The following is a 24174-nucleotide window of genomic DNA, read 5'->3' on the forward strand; positions in this document are numbered from 1 at the left end:
GAGAGGCCGTGAGCGTGGCCTTCGGGCGAGACTGTGGGAACACGGAGACGCACACCCACTGGTTCCGGCAGGCATCTGGGAGCTCCTTCCAGCCTGGGCTTCTCACATGAGGAGGGCACGGGCCTGCCCAGGGACACTCACAGCTGACCTGGGAACAGATATGCTCGCACGAACAAGGAGTGTGGGGAGCTTGTGAGTGGTGTGTGAAGGCCTAGGGCAGTCTGCTGGTCAGGCCTGGAGTTCAAGAGTATAGTGCGAGGGGTGAATATACCGGGGGGGGGGGTGGTGTCAGGGGTGCAACGGACCAAAGATGCGCACAGCCACGCAGCCACGAAACCCGGGAGGGGGGTGGTGGAGAGCGGTAACGTGCTCCTCTCTTGCCTGTCATTGCAGAGATATGGCCCAAAGCTGGGGAGTCGAGAAAGATGTCTGACCACCCTTATGGAGGCAGCAGTGACCAAAGGAACTAAAACAGACATGGTTAAAATGGTAACTCCTGGGGCCAGGGGCAGGAGGAGGGATATAAGAAGACTTCATTTGCATCTGACACTTTCTTGTACTGCTTAGATTTTCTTCACCTCGTGTATATATAATTACGTAATTAAAAACCACAAACGAGAGGCAGGCACTGGCCGGGAGCTCACTGAGTGGCAGAAACCCACACAAGCCGCCAACCTTGCCCCATCAGGGAAAAGCGGCCCCCTCCAGGCCCTGTAGCCACCCCCCTCGCCCAGGCTCCTCTCCAGCAGCCATCTCCTGCCGGGATGCAGGAAATCACAGGCTGCTGCACCTGGCTTCCGTATTCCCAGCTGTTCCACTCTCTCTCCAGTGCCCTGCCTTAGAGCTTCGAGCTGGGCGTCTCATCACACCACTCCCACAGGGCCCTGATTCTCCTATCACCTTTCTGTGAGAGCCCAAGCTAGTGAGCCTCCCAGGTCATCATCCTACCCTACAGGCCACCAAGGGGACTGGAGTTCCTTGTGACCATGGCGAATGGCAGGTGGAAGCCCAAGCCCTGGCACTCACCAGCCTAACAGAAAGCCAAGTTAAAGCCAAAGTTCCAAACTTGGCAGAAAACTGGTATCCGGAGCTAGCCATGAGCTGCTGGGAAAGCCCTGTTCCCCAAGCAGGTCTTACCGTCCTCATGTTCATGTGCACACGCGTGGGGGGATGGGGTACACGCCTGCGTCTGCCTCAGTCGCATGCATGCACTGAACCCAGCAGCCTCCCTGCTTACAAAAGGAACACGCTCCTACCAGGGCAATGCCTCCCCCCTGCCACAGGCCTATGATCCCCGACATGTGCACGTCCCACATTTTCTGCGTCCAGGTGTCTGCCTGGCTTAAGCTCACAGACCTGCGATGTCCTGGTAACATCTGATGGCTATATATTTCGTGCCACTTATTTTGTAGATAGGCACTGAGTGTCACTGGCTTAGAGAGAAAGCCCTGAATCTGGAATCAAACAAATCTGGGTTCAAATCCTGGTTCTGCCATTCACCAGCTCTGGGACCTTTAGCAAAATACTAAACCTCTCTGAGCCTCAGCCTCCCCATCTGAAAACATGAGTATTGGTCCTAACATGATGGGCTTAATGTTAGGATTAAAAGGAAAGTACTTATTCTGTCACAGGTGCCAGGACAATTGGATAGCCCAGTATCAAGAAAAAAACTCCCTGACTGATACTTCACACTACAGTGATTTCCAGATGGATTTCAGATCTAAAGCTTTTACAAGTAAGCCTAGAAAGCTATCTTCGTTACCTCCAAGGAGGCAAAGATTTCTAAAATGGACCTGAAAACACTAACCATGAAGGAGAAAATTGGTAAGTTGGACTATTTTATGATCAATTTTTTTTTTTTTTTGAGACAGAGAGAGACAGAGCATGAACGGGGGAGGGGCACAGAGAGAGGGAGACACAGAATCCGCAGCAGGCCCCAGGCTCCGAGCCATCAGCCCAGAGCCCGACGCGGGGCTCGAACTCACGGACCGCAAGATGGTGACCTGAGTCAAAGTTGGATGCTTAACCGACTGAGCCACCCAGGCGCCCCTTATGGTCAAATTTTTAAAAATTAAGAGCTCCCGTGGGCGCCTGGATGGCTCAATCGGTTAAGTTTCCGACTGCGGCGCAGGTCATGATCTTGCAGCTTGTGGGTTCGAGCCCGCGTCACGCTCTGTGCTGACAGCTCAGAGCCTGGAGCTTGCTTTGCATTCTGTGTCTCCCCTTCTCTCTGCCCCTCCCCTGCCCGCGCTCTGTCCCTTTCTCAAAAATAACTAAACATTAAAAAAATTAAAAAAAAAAACACTTCCGTTTATCAGAAGGTACTATTAAGAGAGAAAAAAGGTGGAGCGCCTGGGTGGCTCAGTCAGTTAAGCGACTGGTTTCGGCTCAGGTCATGATCTCACAGTTCGTGAGTTTGAGCTCTGCGTCAGGCTCTGTGCTGACAGCTCAGCACAGATTCTGTGTCTGTCTTCCTCTCTCTCTGTCTCTCCCCTGCTCACACTCTGTCTCTCAAAAAATAAACATTAAAAAAAATTAATAAAAAAAGAGAGGAAAAAGGCAACCCACAGAATAGTAACAGATATTTATGAGATACATGTCTCGTATATACACACACACTTCACAGAGATCTCACATCCAGGTTATATATAAATAATTCAGAGAAATTAATTTGAAAACGTCAAGATAACCCAATCGGATGCAATCAGCCGAAACACATATGAAAAGGTGCTCAAGTTCGTGACTCATCAGGGAAATGCAAATTAAAACCACAAAGTGACACCAGCACCCTACACACTTTGAGAAATGCCTAAAATGAAGACAATGCCAAGGTTGAGAGAGACAAGGAAGAACCAGACCTGGCACATACTGCTAGAGGCAGTATAACTGGGTACAAACGCTGTGGGAGGCTGTTGGACAGCTTCTGTTCAAGGTGGATATATACACACCGTGCCCCTGCCATGCCACCATGAGAACTGTGTCCATAATGCTCCCCAAAATATGTGTCCAAGAGCAGCCACAGCAGCACATTCCCAAGAGCCCAAAGCTGGAAATTACTCAAAGGCCCAGCAACATTAGAACACATACATCAATGGGACACTATACAGAATCACGAAGGAACAAACTTCCCTACATGCAATCTGGATGAATCTCAAAAACAAAACGTTTTTGCAAACATGCAAAAAGCCAGAAACAAAATAACTGAATAACTCTGTTTATATACAGTTCAAAAGCATGCAAAACCAGTATACGGTTACAAGTCAAGAAAACGGTTCCCCTTGAGGGAACAGCGTCTGGAAGGGGGAATGAAAAGGGCTCTGGCAGTGCTGATCATGTTCTGTGTCTTGATGTGGGCGGTGTTTATGTGAGCGTGGTCCCTTTGTGACAATCCAACAAGCTGCACACTTATGATCTGTGCACTTTTCTGGATGTATACTGTAAGGCATTAGAGCTTTTCTTAAGGGCAATACACATGTGGGTGTAAGCTATCTTCCCTGCTGACTCCTGTGTGGATGGTCCTTCCTGTACGTCACACCGTTTCTCCCACAGTAGGGACTCCAGATCCTCTGCTACCATCCAAGCACCCATTTCCAATGCCCTAAAGCTATATGCAACTCCAAATGACTGGTATGGTCCTTATGGCAAACAGAAAGGGACACATGCCCTGGCCATCAGATCATTTTGACTTGTGGCAACACAGCAGTCAGAACGGATGAACGTCCTGCTCTCCCACCTTGCTACAAACATGGAGAGATGCTGGAAAAAACCACGGCAGAAACAGAGGGCACTCAAAGCCAGAAGAGTGAGCAGGTGCGGAAGCCACGGCATCAACTCCTGGGGGTCTGGGGCCCAGATAGAGGACCCGGGACCTGGACACTTGGCTTTCAATGTCCACGTGCTCTTGGCGCATGTGAGATGAAGAACTAGAGCAGAGCACCAGGATGGAGTCCGAAGTCCCCAAAGAGCAACCCTTTCGGTGAAATGGGGACTCAGAAACATTCCCAAGTTGGAGGAACTGTACAGGGTGTCTGCCCGTGTCCATGAGTAAGGGAAAAAGGTCATCCAAGATCACTTAAACACTCAGGCTTGAGACGCCAAGGAGGCTGTCGGTTAAGCCTCCAACTCTTGACTTTGGCTCAGGTCATGATGTCACCATTCGTGAGATGCAACCCCATGTCAGGCTCTGCAATGACAGTGCGGAACCTGCTTGAGATTCTCTCTCTCCCTCTCTTTCTGCCCCTCCCCTCACTTGCTCATGCACTGTCTCTCTCAAAAATAAATAAAAAAACATTAAAAAAAAACCCAGGCTTGTACTTCACCAGGGTGTGGAGTCCAAATGTGAAGTTCTTTGTGTTATAAAGATCCAAGCCAAGAACTAAGATGAAAGCTGACCCAGGGCCCCTGGAACTCCCACAGTCTCCCTGAAACCATTTTGTTGGAACTCTTTCACAACCCAGGGTTGAAGAGGAGATCACAATAATAAATGGTGACCCAGAAAGGGAGTAAAATACAAAGCCACAAGCAGAACCGACATCCCAGGATGCTGTGTTACTAAAACAAAAGGAAAGAAATCATAAAATTAATATACTTACAACAATTCAGAAAATGAAGGAACAGAATCCATAATGAAAGAAGGGAACAAAATGAAGAACAAAGGGAGGGATTTGGAACCAAGGAGAAATTCTTAACATACAAAACAGTTATCTATATTAAAGATTCAATGGATGGATCAAACAGAAGATTAGACACTGCTGGAAGAGAGTTATTAATTTGGAAGATAGAGCTAGGAAATCACTCAGAATGCATCAGGGAGGGGCACCAGGGTGGCTAAGTCGGTTGGGTGTCTCACTCTTGATTTCAGCTCAGGTCATGGGATGGAGCCCCGCACTGGGCTCTGCACTAAACACGGAGCCAGCTTGGGATTCTCTCTCTCTCCCCCTCTGTCCCTCTCCCCAGCCATGCTCTCACTCTCTCCAAAATAAATAAAATGGAAAAAGAAGAATGCATCAGAGATATTTTAAAGAGAGAAACCATGAAAGTGTTAAGAGACGTAGTAGACAGAAAAATAAGGCCCAATAAACTTGTAACAAGAATGAGAGAGAAATGGGAAATTGGTAATATGTATCAAACTGCATATGCAATCTCACTTCTGGGAATTTACTCTGAAGATACATCCCAACAGCACAAAAATACATACAAGGTTAGTCAATGCAGCCTTGTAAGTAATTGCAGAATACTGGAAACCACCCAAATGCCCACACAAGGGAAATTTAATGAATAATCTATAATACATATACATAACGGAGTATTATTCAGTTGTAAAAATAAAATGATTGAGAATAATCTCCGTGGGCTAACATAAAGTGGTTTCCAGAATATACTGTTAAGCAAGAAAAGTAAAATGCAAAAAAATAATGTTATAGATTGAGTTGTGTCCACCACCCCCCCTCAACAAATTCATATGTTGAAGTCCTAACGCCCGGTACCTCAGAATGTGACTGCGTTTGGAGACAGGGTGTTTCCAGAGGTAATTAAGTTTAAAATGAGGTCATTAGGGTGGCCCTATCCAATCCGATAGTGACTTTACAAGAGGAGGAGATTGAGGACACAGACACACGCAGAGGAAAAACTGTGTGAAAACACAGGGAGAAGATGGCCATCTGCTAGCCAAGTAGAGAGACTTCAGGAGAAACCAATCCTGCCAGCACCTTAATCTTGGACTTCCAGCCTCCAGAATAGTGAAGGAATAAATTTATGTGTTTAAGCCATCCAGTGTAGTACTCTGTTATGACAGCCCTATCAAGCTAATAAAAATATAAATACTCTGCTACCTTCCCTGCAAGAAAAAATGGAAAAAATTCTACATCTATCTGTTTATTTCTATAAAAAGAAGCCGAGGAAGGATAACCAGAAACTAATGAGATTGGTTACCTAGAAGGAGTGGGTGGGAATGAAGGCAAGAGGTAATGGGGGAGAGGGGGGTTTCTCTAAGCATACATTTTTGTGTCACTTAGATGTTTAGAACCACATTAATGCTTTACATACTCAAAAATACAATTAAATCAACAAGGATGGAGGATCCAAAATGGAATACAAACAGAAACAAAGAAACCTAATCATATTTCAAATGCATAACTACACCAAAAGGGGGAAAAAAACTAAATTAATTTCGGAATCATCCAAAGACAAAAGAAACTTGCAAGCAGACACTGAAGTTTACTTATCAGCAGGTTTGCTTTTGCATCAGCGTGGGTTAAAAATCCTGCAACCGCTTGTGTATTCTAGAACTGAAGAAATGAGTACGTACATTGGGGATGTTGGGAGTGAGGTTTCCGTCGGTGAAGGAAGATACTTCTGTGGAACAGAAGAAGGCTGGGAAGAGCCAGTGGTCCTGGATTAGAACTGGAACATTGGGACGGTAAGCAATCGAAGTTATCACTGTAAATATGTGTGAATACAGAAGTAAACACATATGTACATGTGTACATGTATTATGTATGTGTATCTGTGTCTACAGAGAAAAAATACAGATAATTCTCTCTCAGGGCCTCTAAAAAGGCCAAGAAGCAATGATACCCCAGTAGCCATGAGCACACTGGGAGCCCAGATCTTGTTTCTGAATACCTTTCCTCTTCAAAAGGAACCAGGGCTCCCTGAAGAAAGGACCAATTCCAGGGTAGGGCAGAGAGAGTACAAGACAGCCTGAAACATCTAGTAAGTACGTCCGTGGTGTGCACTCAGCAACTCAGGGGCCTCAGATGCAGGATCAACTCCTCTCCAGCCGTTTCTGTCTCTAGGCCTTCGCGATCCAGTCCTTTGTGCTGAAGAGCTCTTCAAGGGCCCTCACCGAAAGATGGTTGGTACCACCCCCCCAACACCTCTCGTCCTGGTGCCTCGAGGCTTCTTTCTGTTGTGCAGAGCAACAGGGCAGTTCCCTGCACCACTACCGAGGATTTTCTTTTGCCTTCCAGAACCCAAAGACCGTACCTCTCGGTTTACTACTTCATCCTTCTGCTCCTCTCTTGGATTTTTCTCCACAGGCTCCTTTCTAGTTGCCTCTGCGTGGACCATCTGTGATATTGTAGGTCACGTAAAAGAAGCTGTACGTCTGCGCTGCTTATTTCGCAATCTTGCGGATCAAATTCCTGACACTGAAGCTTTACCTTGCGAGACTTTCTCTGAGAGGCTGTCAGCACTTTCCTCCCTATCTTTTTCTCAGGATGTGTTCTCTGCAGAGCTCCATCATTTTTACGTGCATGACTCCAATTACTTTTCATTGAACCCTTGACATTTCATTCCAGATTAAAGACTAAAACATGAAAACTAAATGCAATGCCTTGTTCCAGGTGAGACCCTGGACCCCTGGTGAAATCTAAGAAAGGTCTACAAATTATACTTGTGCATCAGTCAGTATTAACACCCCGATTTTGATAGTTGTGCTGTGGTGAGCTGAAGGACCAGCCTTGCTCTGAAGACACACATACTCAGGTATTGAGAGGGAAGGACAAAAGGCAACAATGCCATCAACTTACTCTCAAATGGTTTGAAAAAATGTTAAGAATTGGTGAATCTGGCTGAAAGATACATGGGATTTCTTTGTATAAGTCTTCTGAGGTTATCTCAAAATAAAAAGCTACAAAAAAAGAACAGGAGAAAATTAAAGATGTTCCTCACACTAATGAAGGCCGATAGAAATATGTCCTTGCAGAAAGAGCTGCTAACGGGTGTATTTCAGGAACAAGGTGGTTAAATCCAAAAGAAAGGAATGGGGATGTGAAAAGACGTGCAAGCAAAGAAACGGATAAATATATTGATAAAGCAAACAAGCACTGTTAATAATAGTGACTAATGCTCAATAACAGTAATCATCAGAGAAATGAAAATCAAACCCATAATGAAATTCTACCTCACACCCATTAGGATGGCCACTATTGAGGGGCACCTGGGTGGCTCAGTCAGTAAAGCATCTGACTTTGGCTCAGGTCATGATCTCACGGTTGGTGAGTTTGAACCCTGTGTCAGGCTCTGTGCTGACAGTGTGGAGCCCGGAGCCTACTTCAGATTCTGTGTCTCCCCCTGTCTCTGCTCCTCCCCTGCTTGTGCTCTGTCTTTCTCTCTCTCAAAAATAAATAACCAGTTAAAAAATTTAAACAAGGACGGCCCCTATTCAAAAAAATAAAAAGAAAGAAAGAAAGAAACAGAAAACAGGGAAGGTCTGAGTCAGTTGAGCATCAGATGCTCAGTCAGTTGAGCATCCAACTCTTGGTTTCAGCTCAGGTCATGATCTCACAGTTGATGAGTTTGAACCCTGCGTCAGGTCTGTGCTCTGTGCTCTCTCTCTCTCTCTCTCTCTGCCCCTCTCCCATTCTTGTTCTCTCTCTCTCTCTCTCTCCTTCCCTCTCTCTCTCTCTCCCTCTCTCTGTCTCTCCCTCTCTCTCAAAATAAATACACTTAAAAAAAAAACAAAACAGAAAACAAGTGTTGGTGATGATGTGGAGAAACTGGAACATTTGTCCACTGCTGGTGGGAACGTAAAATGGTTCAGTCACTATGGAAGACAGCACCAAGGTTTCTTAAGAAATCAAAAATAGAGTCACCATATGATCCAGCAATTCCATTTCTGGGTATGTGTATATATATATGTGTGTATATATATATAAATATATACACACACACATATATACACGTATATATATATATATATACACACACACACATATATACACACACATATATATATATATATATATATATACACATATATATATATACACATATATACCCCAAATCATTGAAAACAGGGTCTCAAAGAGATATTTGTATACTCGTGTTCACAGCAGCATTATTCACAGTAGCCAAGATGGGGGAGCTACCCAAATATCCACTGGCGGATGAACGGATAAACCAAACGTGGTCTATACATACCATGGAATGTTATTCAGACTCAGAAAGGAAGGAAATTCTGACACAGGCTACAACATGAATGGACCTTGAGAACATTCTGCTGAGAGAAACAAGCCAGTCACAGAAGGACAAGTACCGTATGATTCCACTTATAAGACACACTTAGTCAATTTCTTAGAGACAGAAAGTAGGGTGGTGGTTGCTGGGGGTCTGGGAGAGTGGTTAACGGGGACAGAGTTTAGTTTTGCGAGATGAAACACCCTGGAGATCTGTTTCACAACAGTGGTAATGTGCTTAACACCGCGGTACCCTAAAAATGGTTAAGATGATAAATTTTACGTTAGATTTTTTTTTTACCACAATAAAAATATCCATCACTGGGGTGCCTGGGTGGCTCAGTCGGTGAAGCATTCGACTCTTGGTTTCGGCTCAGGTCGTGATCTCACAGTTCGTGAGTTTGAGCCCTGCGTAGGGCTCCATGCTGACAGGTTGGAGCCTGCTTGGGAATCTCCCTCTCTCTCTCTCTCTCTCTAAATAAACAGACTTAAAAAAATAAAATAAAATCTTAGAAAAAAACACATCATAAAAAATACGAATGGCTAATTAGGTGGAGATCAAATATTAAATGAGAAAGACTAACAAGGCAAAACCAAGGAAAGCAGAATGAAAGCATTTTTATAGGAGAGTCTAGGTGGCTCAGTCGGTGAAGCATTCGACTCTTGGTTTTGGCTCAAGTCATGACCTTGAAGCTTCATGAGTTCGAGCCCTGCATCAGTTTCTGCGCAGACAGAGCAGAGTCTGCTTGGGATTCTCTCTCTCTCTGCCCCTTCCCCACTTGTGCTGTCTCGGTCTCTCTCAAAATAAATAAATAAAACTTAAAAAATATTGAAAACAAAAAGGAAGCATTTTTATATATGTATGTATTGTTTGGAAAGAGGAGAGACATTATCTTTAGACTTTATTATTCGAATATGCACACACAAAATTTAATGGCCTCAAGTACCCATACTGTGGTCTCTAAGTACCGTATTTCAATAAAACGAATGAGGGCTTAGAGAAATGTTGATTTCATGTCTAGGGAGGGAAAGTACGAGATGAGCCTGGCACATTGTATTATACCAGAAAACCGGGAAACTATCAAACACTAACAGGTTGGTCAAAAAGAAGCCACCTCAAAGAGGCTCTCAATGGCCAGGGACAGGCATCAGTAAGAATCACCACTGCAACAGCTCAAAACACATCAACAGTGTTAAAAATCCACTTGTTCATTACTTATTAACGGAAAAAAGAAAACCTCATGGATCACTCTTGAATTAATAAACACACGTGTCGCATACACTTTACCTTCTCCCCTAAATCCACTAAATGATAGTAAAGGTCAAAAACCACAATGACAAGGGGCGCCTGGGTGGCTCAGTTGATTAAATGTCTGACTTCGGCTCAGGTCATGATCTCACAGTCCGTGAGTTTGAGCCCCGCGTCAGGCTCTGTGCTGACAGCTAAGAGCCTGAGGCCTGCTTCCGACTCTGTGTCTCCCTCTCTCTCTCTGTTCCTTCCCCGCTCACGCTCTGTCTCTCTCTCTCTCTCTCGAAAATAAATAAACATTAAAAAGAAAAAAACAACCCACAAAGACAAGAACAAAACAAAACTGAAAAGGAGACAAGAGCGTGAGCGTCTGGCCCCGGAGGCCTACAGAGGAGCTACATTCTCCTGGTCTAGCAGGCCCCAAAGAGCTGAATCCTAAGCCAAAATGGGACAAGCTGAGAAGCAGTCACACTTCTACTGTCAAACTCCCAACTAAAACGTTCTCAAATAGGCAGTGCTGGTTACCTTTGGAAGAGGGGATGAACGTGATTCTAAAAATAGGAAAACTGTTTGAAAGTCTGTTTAAGAAGTGGCTGGATCCCTAATTCCTCTCCCCAACACTGCACAGCTGACAAATGTCCCCACTCCCTGGCAGAAGACTGGGAATTGACTCTTCAAAGAGGGTTAAAACAGAGGCTCTCTGACCCAAAGGTCACAGGGCACAACTGAGGGAGGGGCCTCACACTGCAAAGCAGGAGGGGTAAATGAATTTATCTATGTACATGTGTTCTGACAGCGAGACACCCACCCCTCTCCCCACCCTGGCTCTCAGAACACTGGCAACCAGCCCTTTATGCTCCCAGTAGGACCGATGTCCCTTTTTCAAAGAATCTAATTGCCCAAAGAGGAAGGACCTAAAAATGCTGACATTAGAAATCGTCTCATAAAATGGCCCAGCCAGTCCACCCTCCTGAGAAACCACAGTTAACAAACCCCAATCCTAAGCTCAAAGCTTCCAACCGGCTTTTTGATGGCCCTCCTTAAATAGCTCTGAACAAATCTACCAGGCATCTGAGGAGCAAATGCACATGAGAAAACCAAGGCCAACAGTAACAAATAAGGAAAGCAACTTTTTAAAAACAGTTCCAATATCCTCCAGGAGATATGGCATTGCACATGTGAACAAAACAACCCCCTGAAATTAAAAACGGAGTAGGGCAAGAATAAAAGAGCCTCTAGAAACTTAAAAATATACAGGCGCTCCTCTTTTAGACATGGGTGGGTGCTGGTTCACCCCCTGGGTTAGTCTGGCCCCCGTGACTGACGGGCTAAGCCCCCCTCCCATCCCCCGTGCGCCCGCCCGCCTCCATCCTTCCTTGCGGCCCCCGCCTAGCTCGGCACTCACACAGTCTATGTTCTCTGTCATGTTCAGAATGATGTAGTTTTTCCCGGCCAGATTGCTCCAGTCTTTGCAGATCACCTGCGCAAGGAAACAGAAAGAAGGGTGACAGTTACAAAGGCACGAGGAAAGGCATCCAGAGAAACTCTTTGAGATGCTGGAAGGTGAAGGCCAGGTACAGGTTTGCGGCAGCTTGGAGGGAGCTGACAGCCTCTGCAAGGTGCCGTGCCCAGGCACCGGCCCAAGACTCACAAGCCCAGATGTGTCCAGGGACCCCACGGAGGAGGTCTTCAGCGAGAGGAGGGGCCTGACAGCACAGGGCTTGCCAGAGCCACAGGCTCTCGATGGCAACCCCATAGGGGTTTAGTGTTCTGTCGGCCCAATAGGAAACAGGCCTGCAGGCCTGATGCACGGCCTGACACAGTGGGACTCCCCCCCCTTCCGCCTAGTGGAGGGAGCCGGCCTGGGTGTGTGGGCTGGGGCCGGGTGAGGTGAGGAGAGCAGGGGTGGGTGCGGAGAGGGGGTGGAGGGCACAGGTCAGGCAGTGGGAAAGGCCAGCGGTAGCACTGAACAAGGCCAGGCCGAGGGAGCTGAGCTCTCCCAAGGCTTTTTACCTTTGCATGGAAGTGTGGGTGCGCATCCCAAAAGTCCCGCCAGAGAGGGGCCGCCCACCTCAGCCTGGCACACCCTCCCAATCCCCTGTGCACCTGGGGATGACCAGGCTCCTCAGAGAAAGGTGCAGCCGCGTGGCCCTCGAGTGCCCTCACTTTACCTGAGTAGAATCCCAGGGTATTCTGGACTGGGCTTCGGTGGCCTGTCGTTCCTGGGGCTGCTGGCTGAGGTCTTCTTGCCCCAAGGTGGCAGAGGCAGGTGTCAGTTCCGCGTCTCGGGGAGCCAGCGGGAGAGAGGCGGAGGCTCCAGGGTAAAGGGGGTCTTCAGCTGGGGTCTCGGCCCCACTGGGAGCTTCTGTCTGAGGGAACGAGGCTAAGGACGGCACCTCCGCTTGCTTGCCAGCCAACCCCGCTGCTCCCACGGTGGCCTCCTCGCTTGCCTCCTGAGGAGCCTCAAACTCCACTCCATGCCCCGTGGCCGGCAGCGTCGTGCCCCCCGTCTCCTGGCTGACGAAGTCCTGCTCCCCCGGGGTCACTGTGCTCGGGGTGACTGCGGACGGTGACAGGCTGGGCTCCATGCTGCTGCCCACCTCCACACCCGAGGAGGCCTGTTCCCCAGATTCTTCGTGCCTGTGCTTGGCAACCCCTGGCACCTGGCTGCCGCTGGTGGGAGAAAAGCCACGGCCCTGAGTTTGGGCTTCTTCTTGGGATCCATTCACAGGCAGCAGCTCCTCCTCTTCTTCCTCTTCCTCTTCCTTCTCTACCTCCTCCTTCTCCCTTTCCTCCTCCTCCTCCTCCTCATCCTCCTCGTCCTCCTCCTCTTCTCCAGGAGCCATATGCCAGGGTGGCTCCACCAGGTTCATCTTGGGCAAGGGTGAGGGTGGGCTCGGCACCTCCTGGCCCTGGCTGGTGTCTTCTATGGGACCCGCCTTCTCCGTCAAGTCTGGAAAGACGTAGTCTGTGGACAGAGACAGAAACCTCATTCGCTAGTTTCATCATCCATCACTGAGGTGTTCAGTGTTCGCTGAGCAGATGACAGAAAGGAACCATGAGACCCACAGGGGGACAGTGGGGAGTTGGACTACCGGTCATATTGGAAAGGAGTGGGAAACAAGGCTGGATGGTAGGGGTTCGGGGGGGCAGACTGTGGAGGAGACAAGGGCCAAGCTGGTCCCTGTTTCCTTCATGATGATACAAATGACACAAATCTGCCACTAAAATTCCATGAATACAAGAATGTGAACAGTAGAAAGATAGCTTGTATGATCGCACCCCTTGGAGATAGCTCTCGTTAACAGTCCACGACAAGAAGTTAACATCTTCTCCATCATTCTTATAATGGGTTTGTTTCCTTGTCTGCAGATTTCACCAAGAAGACTCAGACAACCCATTAGAAAAGGTTCCCTCCCCCATCAAAATAAATAAACTTTAATTTTTTTTTTTTAATTTTTTTTAAAAAGGGGCACTTGGGTGGCTCAGTCAGTTAAGCATCTAACTTTTGGTTCTGGCTCAGGTCATGATCTCGTGGTTCATGAGTTAGAGCCCTGCATGGAGCTCTGTGCTGGCAGCAGAGAGACTGCTTGGGATTCTCTCTCTCCCTCTCTCTGCCCCTCCCTCCCTCTCTCTTAAATTAAATTAAATTAAATTAAATTAAAACTTTGTTAAAGAAAAAAAGTTTCCCTTTAAATCTCTTTACTAATGGGTTGTTATGGGGGTCCTCTTGGTAAAACCATTGAATGACGTCTGAGAACCCTCTGATCACAGGAAAAGATGAAATGCAGAGATCATGGCCATTGTTCCTAAACTGTGCTCTTTTGCTGAGATGTAGGCCTTGGCTGGGAAATAAAAAAGATGCCAGGAGAGCTCGAGACAGTCCAGCGGCTGAGCCCAGAGCCTCCCAGAACTGACAGGGTCGCTGTTGGCAGTGACAGTGGGACTTTTTACCCTCGCTGCTATTCCTGGGAATCACATCTTGAAGTGCAGAACTTAGGAGGCTTCCTGGATGGCAGGACTTGTTCTGGCTTTTCAGTGAAGCCTAGGCCCCTTCAGGGTAATGACATATAAAAATCATGAGCCAGTTCTGTTAAAAATTCCTTTAAAACACTGGAAGGTATTTCTAGGTAGCAGCTTTTATTGGCTGCCATTTTGTTACAAATAAAAAATATCTAAGACCGTTTTAAAATACTCTTTAGACATGAGAGAGGTGGTAATAGTTTAAAGTGGTGAACTGGGCCTCCTCCTCCAAAATGCCTATCAAATCAGAGAATGGCTTTTCAACTGTCAGATTAAATTTTGAAAGATTTAGATACATTTTTGGGAACATGGAAAGCAGATGAGACCAACGAACAGATAACCCCTCAGCCAAGACAAACAACAGGGAAAGATAGTGGTGGAGGGAGGGTCTCTTCCCAACAGAATTAAGGAGACAAAACAACTATGGGAGCAGCAAGGACACACAACAAAGAAAATTCATGGAATTGAAGATAATTTTTAAATTCCAGTTAGAACCTCAGAGAGACCCAAAGATATTGCATCCCCAAAATGAGAACGAATAATAAAATCAAGTAATCTCTAAAAAATAAAAAATTTGTAGAAACTGAAATTAAATTCTTGAAATGTAAAAATTCAACAGAGTAGTTGGAAGAAAATGTCAAGAAAAAGTCTCCAAAGCAAAAGTAAAAGGACAAGAAAGAAAAGTTAAAAGATACAGATGACCAGTGCAGGAGGTATAATATCTAATACAATTTCCAAACAGACAAGAACCTTAAAATAGAGAGCATAAAGAGTCAAACAAAGAAGAAATTTCCCAGGCCTGGCAGCAGGAGTCTTCACATTGAAAGTATATATAATTGAGGTGAATGATAAGAGACTCACACCTAGCTTTATTCTCATGACATTTCAGAATTCTAAGGAACAAGACAAGATTCTAAAAGCTCTCAGAAGAAGAACACATAAAGTAACAATAAAGAGATTATTAAATTATCATCAAGCTTCTAATTCATAACGCTAGACTGCAGGAAGGAAATTGAAAATGCATCCCAAATTCTGAGGGAAGTTTATTTTGAACCTGGAATTTTATACCCAACTAAACTATCAATGAAGTGTGATCACAACATACAGACATTTTCATATATGCAAAGACTTAAAGGTTTGAGAATCCACGGATTCTGAGAGAAGTATTTCAGGAAGTTCTCCATGAAGTCTAAGGAAGACTGGGAATCAAAAAACATAAGAGGAAGTCATGAAAATAAATCTCTGAAGGGAAACTGTGCAGCAGGCCTACAGAACAAGCATTCACATAAGAACATGGAATCACAGGGCTCTGAAAATTACTACAAAAGGAAAATCGACTCCCTATAAGAAAAATTATGATTTTTTAGCTGAATGATCTTAGTGATATTTGAAAGCCCACTGTGATATTTAAATAAATAATTAGAGGGGTGCCCAGGTGGCTCAGTCAGTTAAGCGTCCACTTGGGCTCAGGTCATGATTTCACAGTTCATGGATTTGAGCCCCACACTGGGCTCTGTGCTGACAGCTCAGAGCCTGGAGCCTGCTTCAGATTTTGTGTCTCCCTCTCTCTCTGCCCCTTCCCCTGCCTGCACTCTCTCTCTCCTTCAAAAATAAATAAACATTAGAAAAAATTTTTACTGGGGCACCTGGGTGGCTCAGTTGGTTAAGCGTCCAACTTCGGCTCAGGTCACGATCTCGCGGTCCGTGAGTTCGAGCCCCGCGTCGGGCTCTGGGCTGATGGCTCAGAGCCTGGATCCTGCTTCCGATTCTGTGTCTCCCTCTCTCTCTGCCCCTCCCCCGTTCATGCTCTGTCTCTCTCTGTCTCAAAAATAAATTAAAAACATTAAAAAAATAAAAAAAAAAAGAAAAAAAATTTTTACTGAACAATTAGAATATTCTACCCACCCCACTTTTGTTAAGTATACTCTTTTTGAATCAAAGAGACTGGTAACTGGATATCTTCCACTCCTCACAGTCTGCAGGGAAACTTACCTATTCCCCACACAAAACAGTCAGTCATGGCACTTAGGGGGGAGGTGTGCTCATGGAACAGAGACCACAGAACACTGAGGAGCCAGACACCAGCCTCTAATACTGAACAGTCTAGTATCACCTTTATAAATATGAACAAACGATCAAGATTCACAGGACATTAGAGGAAAGCCAGGCTCATGACGAAGCATGAAGGAGAGAAAGAAAAGCAACCCACTTCTGAGAGAAGAGTTAATCCAGAAAACAAAAGAGAACTTATAAAAATGTCTTATTAACACCTCTAGAGAGACTCAAGAAGAAATTATGCCCATAAAACAGGTATATAAAAGAATAAAAATATTTTAGTTCAATATAAGTAAGCATTTTGTAATATCTCTGTTTAAAATCGAAATGCAATGCATAAAAACCTATTGAAATGGCCTAGATGGCCACCTGACAGGAAAATGATATAGTACCATGTCAGAAGGCTTCTGGGGAAATGGACATATAAAATCCCTTACATCTTGAAATTTTATGGTCAGGAGACTGCTCTGACAGCAATGTGTAAGAGTTTGATGAAAGAGGGGATGAATGAAAGCAGAGAAAAGAGTTGGGGAGCTTGCTGCCTGTTCCAGGAGAGATGAACACAGGTAATGACATTGAGAGTGACGAGAGAACGGATTCAAGAGCTGGCCCCAAGGCAGACTTGATAACCTGTGTGCACTGGCTGACTAACAGGAAGAAGGGGGCACTCTGGCTGACTATGGGGGCAGCCGTGCCCTCAGCAGAAATGGCGAAGTCTAGAGGCCAAGTGCCCTGGAAACCCTCAAGAAGCACTTGAAATAGTCAGTAGGCTCAGGAAAGCCTAGAATATGCTGGGGATGCGGTGGATGGTGGTGCACTCCAGCAGAATCCCCCTGGGCTGGGGGAGTTCCCAAGAGGGCAAGCTGACCAAAACGATCCCTCTACTCATTTGATGTGGACTTTCCAAAAGTCGAGTTCTCTATTCCTCCAAAGGCAGCCTGGCTCCCAACAGAATTCCCTCAACTAAACTAGACAATAACAGCCGTCATGCTGTGGGTGATGGGGCCTGGAAGCCAGAAGAGTCAGCCACCAACTGATTTGTCTGAGCAATGGTCAGTCCCTGGGCTTCTCTGGGCTTCGGTTTTTCATGGGACGAATGGATACTGGCATATCTGATTTCTAAGGTTCTTCCTGGCGCTGATATTCAACACTTTGGAGACAGTTTTGATAAATGTGTCTCATACACCAGTGACATTAAAAACAACTCCTCTGCCGTCCCAAATAAGAATAATACAGGATTTACGAGACCACGAACTCTGATTGCCAAGCAAGGGGATTTTCTTCACCCCTTTGTTCCAAGCACCTAACATAGTGCCTGGCCCAGTGCAGAAAAGAGAGCAATGTGTGTTTGCTGAACTCTTGACTAGCACTTTCTGCCTCCTGAACCCAGGACCTGTCCATTTAGGGAGAGAGAAGAGCCTCTGAAGGTGTGGACTACTCCTTCACTAGCTCCTCCCCGGCTCCCTCCGTGTGATTACGCCCACACAGCCAGCCCTTGACTCAACATCTCCACACTTCTTTCTCAGTGAGTTACTGATTCTAAAGACTTTCTCTATGGCCTCCATGCTAAAGACTCCCAAATCTACATCTTCCACCAAGCCTTTGCTCTCTCCAGCCCTCTCATCTCTGGTGACTTGACAAATCACTAATAATGCACCCTGGTGCTTGGACTCAGCAGGCTTTTTTTCTAGTTTTTTTTACCACCTCTCCCCTTCCAAAATTATTCCTTCTTCTTTTACTGTGCGATCTCAGTTCCCAGTTCCCGCTGCTTATCAGCAGTGTGGCCTTGGACATGCACTTGACCTCCATGTGTCTCCTCTTCCTTATCTATAAAACAACAGTAGTACCTGACACACAGGGCTGTGGTCAGGATGCACTGAGATAAAGCCTGGGCACAGCCCACACTGCACAGCGAATACCTGAGCCACTTCAGCTATTCCTCTACCTCCTCCCCGTTATTATCACTAAATTTACGTACTATAAGATCATAATAGGAAAAGTGGCACCATTTTGGAAGTCTGCTCCACAAGACGAGGAGTAAGAGAAGCGCCTGAGTGATAAATTAGTCAAGGAGAATCCTGGGAAGAGGGCAGGGCAGGAAAGGATTGACGGTTTCCTGACAAATCTAGATATGATCTGAGTATCAGAAATGTCTCTTACACAGAAACAAGAATTTAAGGGGAGACCCTGTGGGGACACAGATTATGAACCAAAGAAGGTGTGGAGGGAAGTGGAATGGGAGCAGGTGTGGGACCAACCCTGGTGGGATGGAAACGAGGTTGCCAGGAAGAGTGGGCAGGGGGACTGGATCCAAATATGAACATAGAATAACAAGTAAAGGGGCGCCTGGGTGGCTCAGTTGGTTAAGCATCTGACTCTGGACTTTGGCTCAGGTCACGATCTCACAGTTGTTGGGATCGAGCCCCTGACTGTGCAGGACCTGCCTGAGAGACTCTCTGCCCCTCCCACACTATCGCATGAGTGACCACTTTCTCTCTCAAAAAAAATCAAGTTAAAAAAAAAAAAAAGTAAAGAAACCATCCTTTGTCCAAGAGTAGCACCAAGATTCACTGAGAAAGAGAACAGCACTTGTATGACATTCCTGTCAAAAATGCAGAACCTGAATGTAATCATGGGGAAACACTAGACAAAACTGAGAGGTATTCTACAAAATAGCCTATCTCCTTCAAAAATGTTAAGGTCATGAAAGATAAAGTCTGGAGAACTTTCCAGAATAAAAGTAACAAGGCATGACAATAAATGCAGTCCATGATCTTGGACTGGATACTGAACTGTAAAATATAATTTTGTTTTCTTCTGCTACCATGGACACTGGGCAGGGGGTGGGGAATGGAAAGTCTAAAGTTTGTAATTATATAACAGTATTGTATCCATGCCAATTTTCTGATGGTCATTGTACCTTGATTTTGTAAGAGAATGTCTCCATTCTTGAGAAATATACACTGAGGGGCACCTGGGTGGCTCAGTCGGTTGAGCATCCAGCTCTTGATTTCGGCTCAGGTCGTGATCTCACAGTTTGTGGGTTCAAGCCCCACATCAGGCTTCGTGCTGACACAGCAGACCCTGCTTGGAATTCTCTCTCTCTCTCTCTCCCTCTCTCTGCCCCTCCCCCACTCTCTCTCAAAATAAATTTTAAAAACTTTAAAATGTTAAAAAATATACATACACTGAAAGGGCACCCGGGTGGCTCATTTGGTTAAGTGTCCGACTCTTGGTTTCAGCTCAGGTCACGATCCCAGGGTTATGGGATCGAGCTCCACGTCAGACTCTGTGCTGAGTGTGGAACCTGCTTGAGGTTTCCTCTCTCTCTCCCTCTGCCCCTCCCCCATTAGCTCTTCCCCACCCCTGCCTAAAATAAATAAGCAAACTTAAAAAAAAAAAATATACACTGAAGTATGTAAAGTCAGCAAAGGGGCATCATGTCTACAACTTACTATCAAATGGTTTAGAAAAAAACTGCATGTCTGTAAGTATACATGTATATGTTGGGTAAGATGTTAACAGTGGGGGAATCTGAGTGAAGGGTATACGGAAATTATTCTTGCAAGTCTTCTGTAAATTTGAATTATTTTTTTAAATACGGAGTTAGAGAGAAATCCCTTTAACTACTGGCTAGTGAACATGCTGGAGCCACCAGAAGGGGAATGAAACAAGGAAAGGGACAGGGCAGGCCAACCTGGACCAGGAGCTTCTGAAGGCTCCAGGAGCAAGGAACACAGTGCCGTAAGAGGGGAACAGCCTTGGCGGACGGGGCAGAACGTGCTTCTCCCACTCAGGTGTCCAAGGAGAGGCTTCCCGGGCCTGGCGACACTGGCCTGGGAGAGGGAGCAGGAGCAGTGGTCTTGGAGAAGGGAAAAGGGAATAGACTGGCAATGGAGGAAGAGAAGAAAAGCAGGGAGGTGGGGCAGGAAAAGGAGAGCGATGGAGGAGGGAGCTGCGCCACACCACAGCGGGTGAGACACGATGGGCCAGGCAAGGCAGGTGGCTGCTCCGGGCACCCCTCCACCCCCTGCCCCAGGTCTCCCAGTGCAGTGACAGGTGGTGCGTCCCAAGTCCTGTCCACTGCTGTCACCAAGAGCTGTGACTCCACACGGGGAGAGCCTCTCCTGCTTAGTGCCTGAGGCTTGGCTGCCCATCTCATTTACTTCAGCACAGGGAGGCAGGACAGGAGGGTCCCATGAATGCTGAAAGCCTGTTTGGGACAAAGGCATACCCACAGAGCACTCCCCACACTCCCCGTACGGGGACCCGAGTGTGAACAAACACAGATGCCCAGAAGACATGTTCAAGACGGCACGAGAGCCAGGCAAAGCCTGTCCCTATCCCCTGGAGGGTAGGGACAGCTGGGACACTGAAGAGATGCCAAAGGTCCCCCACAGCTTAGACCCTCCAGAGGGGGCCTGACCTCAAAGCATGGAAGGTCAGGGAGTGGCTCTGCTGCAAGGGCACTCAGGAGACAGGTAGCTCAGTCCCCTCACTGTCTGTGAGATAGCAGAGGACCCCCTGGGACCTCAGCCAACCCTCCCCCCCACCCCAGCCTCAGGAATCTCCCTCCCTGAACACGGGGTGCCAGGTCTGTGAAGCTGCAGTACCCCCTGGTGGCTTCCACTGGGAACTACATCTTCCCTGGAGCCGAGGGAAATCAGGCCTTCAAAAGACAGACTTGGGGTATTTCACACGACACAGGGGCCCTGCAAGATCAGAGAGCCCACAGCCTGCCTTTCACAGATGAGGAAAGAAAAGCTTACGGGGGGAGTAGGGGGGGAGTAGGGAGGACACTCGCTCTCAGTTGTGAAGCTACACTTATCACAGTTGTAAAGGTGTAAAACTCAGGCTCGTGGGCGGCCTGCTCAGTTAGGACGACACCCGGACTTGGCTTCAGACGCAGCGAGGAACCAACTACCGGCAGCGGCATCACCTCTCCCCGGGGCATCCACACTGTGGGCCAAGGCCCATCTCTTTAAGGCTGGGCTTGAATCAGCAGACTAGTTGGCAGGGCGAGCTCAAGGCACAGCTTGAGAGTTCTGCAGCCACAGGGGCCAGGAGGCTGGCTGACCGGCCTCCAGGCTAGCCCGCCATCCCTCTGGGAAGTTGAGGCTGAGGTGAAATGACAGAAAGCATTCAAATCACCTCGCCCAGAAGGCAGGCTCTTCTCCCTAAGGCATTCTCTTAAAACCCTGGTGCGGTCTTACATTCCACACACCCAGCTGGTTGCAAGTTTATCTGCAGTGGGGTGTTCCTGCTATGGGACACGAAGGAACTAGCGTTCTAGCACAAGAAGGGACCCGGGGGGTCATCTTGAGCAGATGACAACTAAGTCTAGGTAACATGGGCTGTCACTGTCTTCAAGAATATGTCTCTTCAAGAATAAGACTATGTCTCCTTAGAGAGGCATTTTTTTTTCAGTTAAAAAAATTTTTTTTAGCTTTTTTTTTTAATTTTTTTTAATGTTTATTTTTGAGACAGAGAGAGACAGAGCATGAATGGGGGAGGGGCAGAGAGAGAGGGAGACACAGAATCGGAAGCAGGCTCCAGGCTCTGAGCCATCAGCCCAGAGCCTGACGCGGGGCTCGAACTCACGGACAGCGAGATCGTGACCTGAGCTGAAATCGGAAGCTCAACCGACTAAGCCACCCAGGCGCCCCTTTTTTAGCTTTTTAAAATTTATTTTTGAGAGAGCGAGCAAGCGAGCATGAGCAGGGAGGGGGAGAAAGAGGGGGAGACACAGAACCCAGGCTCCAGGCTCTGAGCTGTCAGGTCAGAGCCCATCAAGGGGCTCAAACCCACGAACTGCGAGATCATGACCTGAGCTAAAGTCCGACGCCACCCAGATGACCACCCAGGTGCCTCAAGAGGCAATTCTATCTTGGCGGCTTTTTTTCCTCCCCAAATTCCTTAAACCCACCTTCAATGGTCCCTTTACAACTCAAGCTCATTTCTGTTTTATCTAAGTGAGGAAATTGTGGGAAGCCTCTCCCTCGGGATAAAAACCTACATATTTTCTCAGCTGTTCCAATTCAGCCTTCTTTGCCTGGGGCCAAACAACTGGGATTATTCCTCATTCTCCACCCCTCCCCTTGTCATTCTTCTCTTGTGGCAAGTCTGGATTCCCCACACCTTTTAAGAGTGGTCACAAAATCAGCAGAGTAGGTACACAATAAATATTTGCTGAGTGAATTGTGCAAAAGTGAACAAGATTCACGGGCTAGAAGCTGGCTGATGTTTGACTCATGCAGAAGGGTCTGAGCCGAACACAGCCCTCACGCTACACTCTCCCCACTGGACGTGATCTGGCGGCTAGCAGGAGGCCACTCGGATGAAACTCCGGGCCCTGGACAGCCTGGATTCTCCAGGCTTTTGCTTTTCCTTTCCATCTCACTCTGGGGCTGGCTGTTTGTTCCCTAAACAGATCAAGTTGCATCTTTTCCCCTCATATATTTCATCACTTTTGTGAGTCTCTTTCCCCAGTTTATCAAGGTCACACTGGACTTCATTTCTGCCTTCTGGGGTAGCCATAATCTCATGCTTGACCCTCGGCGTCAGCTGAAATATTATGAGCTGACTTCCCTGTTTGGGACATGAAATTTAAACAGGCACCAAGCCAGTGGCCTTGAAAGATCACTTTAAATGTCCCTTTCGGTTAATGTCAAATCACTGAAAATTGCCCTGTGAGTGCAACACTCAAGCCAGTTATTCGAGCGAGTGTTAATACAAAAACACTCACAAAATTCACAATAGACTTGTATAAAACAGAGGCACAAGGGAAGAAGCTTTCAGCATAATTACAAATGACTTTTTAATGGTCAACCTCAGGAGTCATCAAAGACATGTAAATTCAACAAAATGATACATTTTTTGGACTGCCAACTGGACGATCTGCGGATATATTTAAAGGTGATCGCCAGGATTCGATGAGTGCAGGAAACAGGCACTCAGTCTGCCGCTGATGGGACCACAATGGGGGGGGGGGGGGGATTATGAATGAAGAGCTTTAAAACCAAACACTCTGACCCTGTAATTTCACTCCTAGCAGTGCACCCTACGGAAACAGTGAGGATGCTCACGGTGATGCGGTTCCAAGGATTCCCATCATGGCACAGAGAGGGTAACAACAGACTGGAAACCGTCCAGTGCTCAGGCAGCAGGGCATTAACTGAGCACGTGGTAGCCTGGTCCTCCTCGGGATGCTATTCCAGCCTTACAACTGGGGGCGGAGGGCCCTGTCAGCGGACGTGGAAAGATGCTGCCAAGTGAAACACCGAGACCTGGGCACTGTCATTCCATTTTTCATAAAAGCACATTCTGTGTATTTCCCGTACGGGAAAACCGTCCAGAAAGACATGTGCCAAGATGTCAACATTCGCCAATTCTGGGTGATGGGATCATGAGTGGTTTTCACTTTCTTCTTTTCTACATTTTCTAATTTTCACACCAGGATGTTTGTTACTAGTGTAAAACAAAACTAAAGGGCTTTTTTTTTTCTTTTAGCATCTAGGTGAAAGCAACTCTGTCAGTGGGCTTCTTAGCAACACGCCTGATGTGTGTGCAGTGACCCAGAAGGTCAGATCACTCAAGAGCAGGTACAATCTCAATGTATGGAAGCTATTTCCAGGTCCCAGCAGACAGTGGTTTTGATGATCTGGTTTCTATGAAATTCATTACAGGCAACAGTAATTAAAGTGGTTTAATGAATAATTTTAGATGGAGGAGTAGCAGCTCTTGAAGTAGAAATCTCAAATTTGAGATTTAGCTCTGCCGCTTACTACCTGTGTAATTTAGTGCCCCTTTTAAACCTCTCTAAGCCAGTTTCCTTAGTTATAAACGGTGATACTAACCATGCCTGCTTTTATGGATTTCATCAGGTCG

The 24174-nt window shown here is 46.7% G+C and overlaps 1 protein-coding gene and 1 long non-coding RNA gene across 2 annotated transcripts in view; one reads left to right on the forward strand and one right to left on the reverse strand.

The window, feature by feature from the left end:
* Window positions 1-24174, reverse strand: part of PODXL2 (podocalyxin like 2) — a 36043-nt gene that overhangs the window by 4413 nt on the left and 7456 nt on the right. The window contains exons 3-4 of the mRNA XM_049642252.1: window positions 12381-13177; window positions 11615-11689 (exon numbers count right to left, since the gene is read on the reverse strand). Of these exons, the coding sequence (XP_049498209.1) occupies window positions 11615-11689; window positions 12381-13177 (872 nt within the window). The remainder of the gene's footprint in view (window positions 1-11614; window positions 11690-12380; window positions 13178-24174) is intronic.
* Window positions 317-8347, forward strand: LOC125929703 (uncharacterized). Its single transcript, XR_007459940.1, has 4 exons — window positions 317-489; window positions 1632-1824; window positions 6286-6418; window positions 6641-8347. It is a non-coding gene; the product is annotated as an uncharacterized LOC125929703 (long non-coding RNA).

Source organism: Panthera uncia, chromosome A2 (genome assembly GCF_023721935.1).
Source record: "Panthera uncia isolate 11264 chromosome A2, Puncia_PCG_1.0, whole genome shotgun sequence".
Classification (NCBI taxonomy): Eukaryota; Metazoa; Chordata; class Mammalia; order Carnivora; family Felidae; genus Panthera; species Panthera uncia.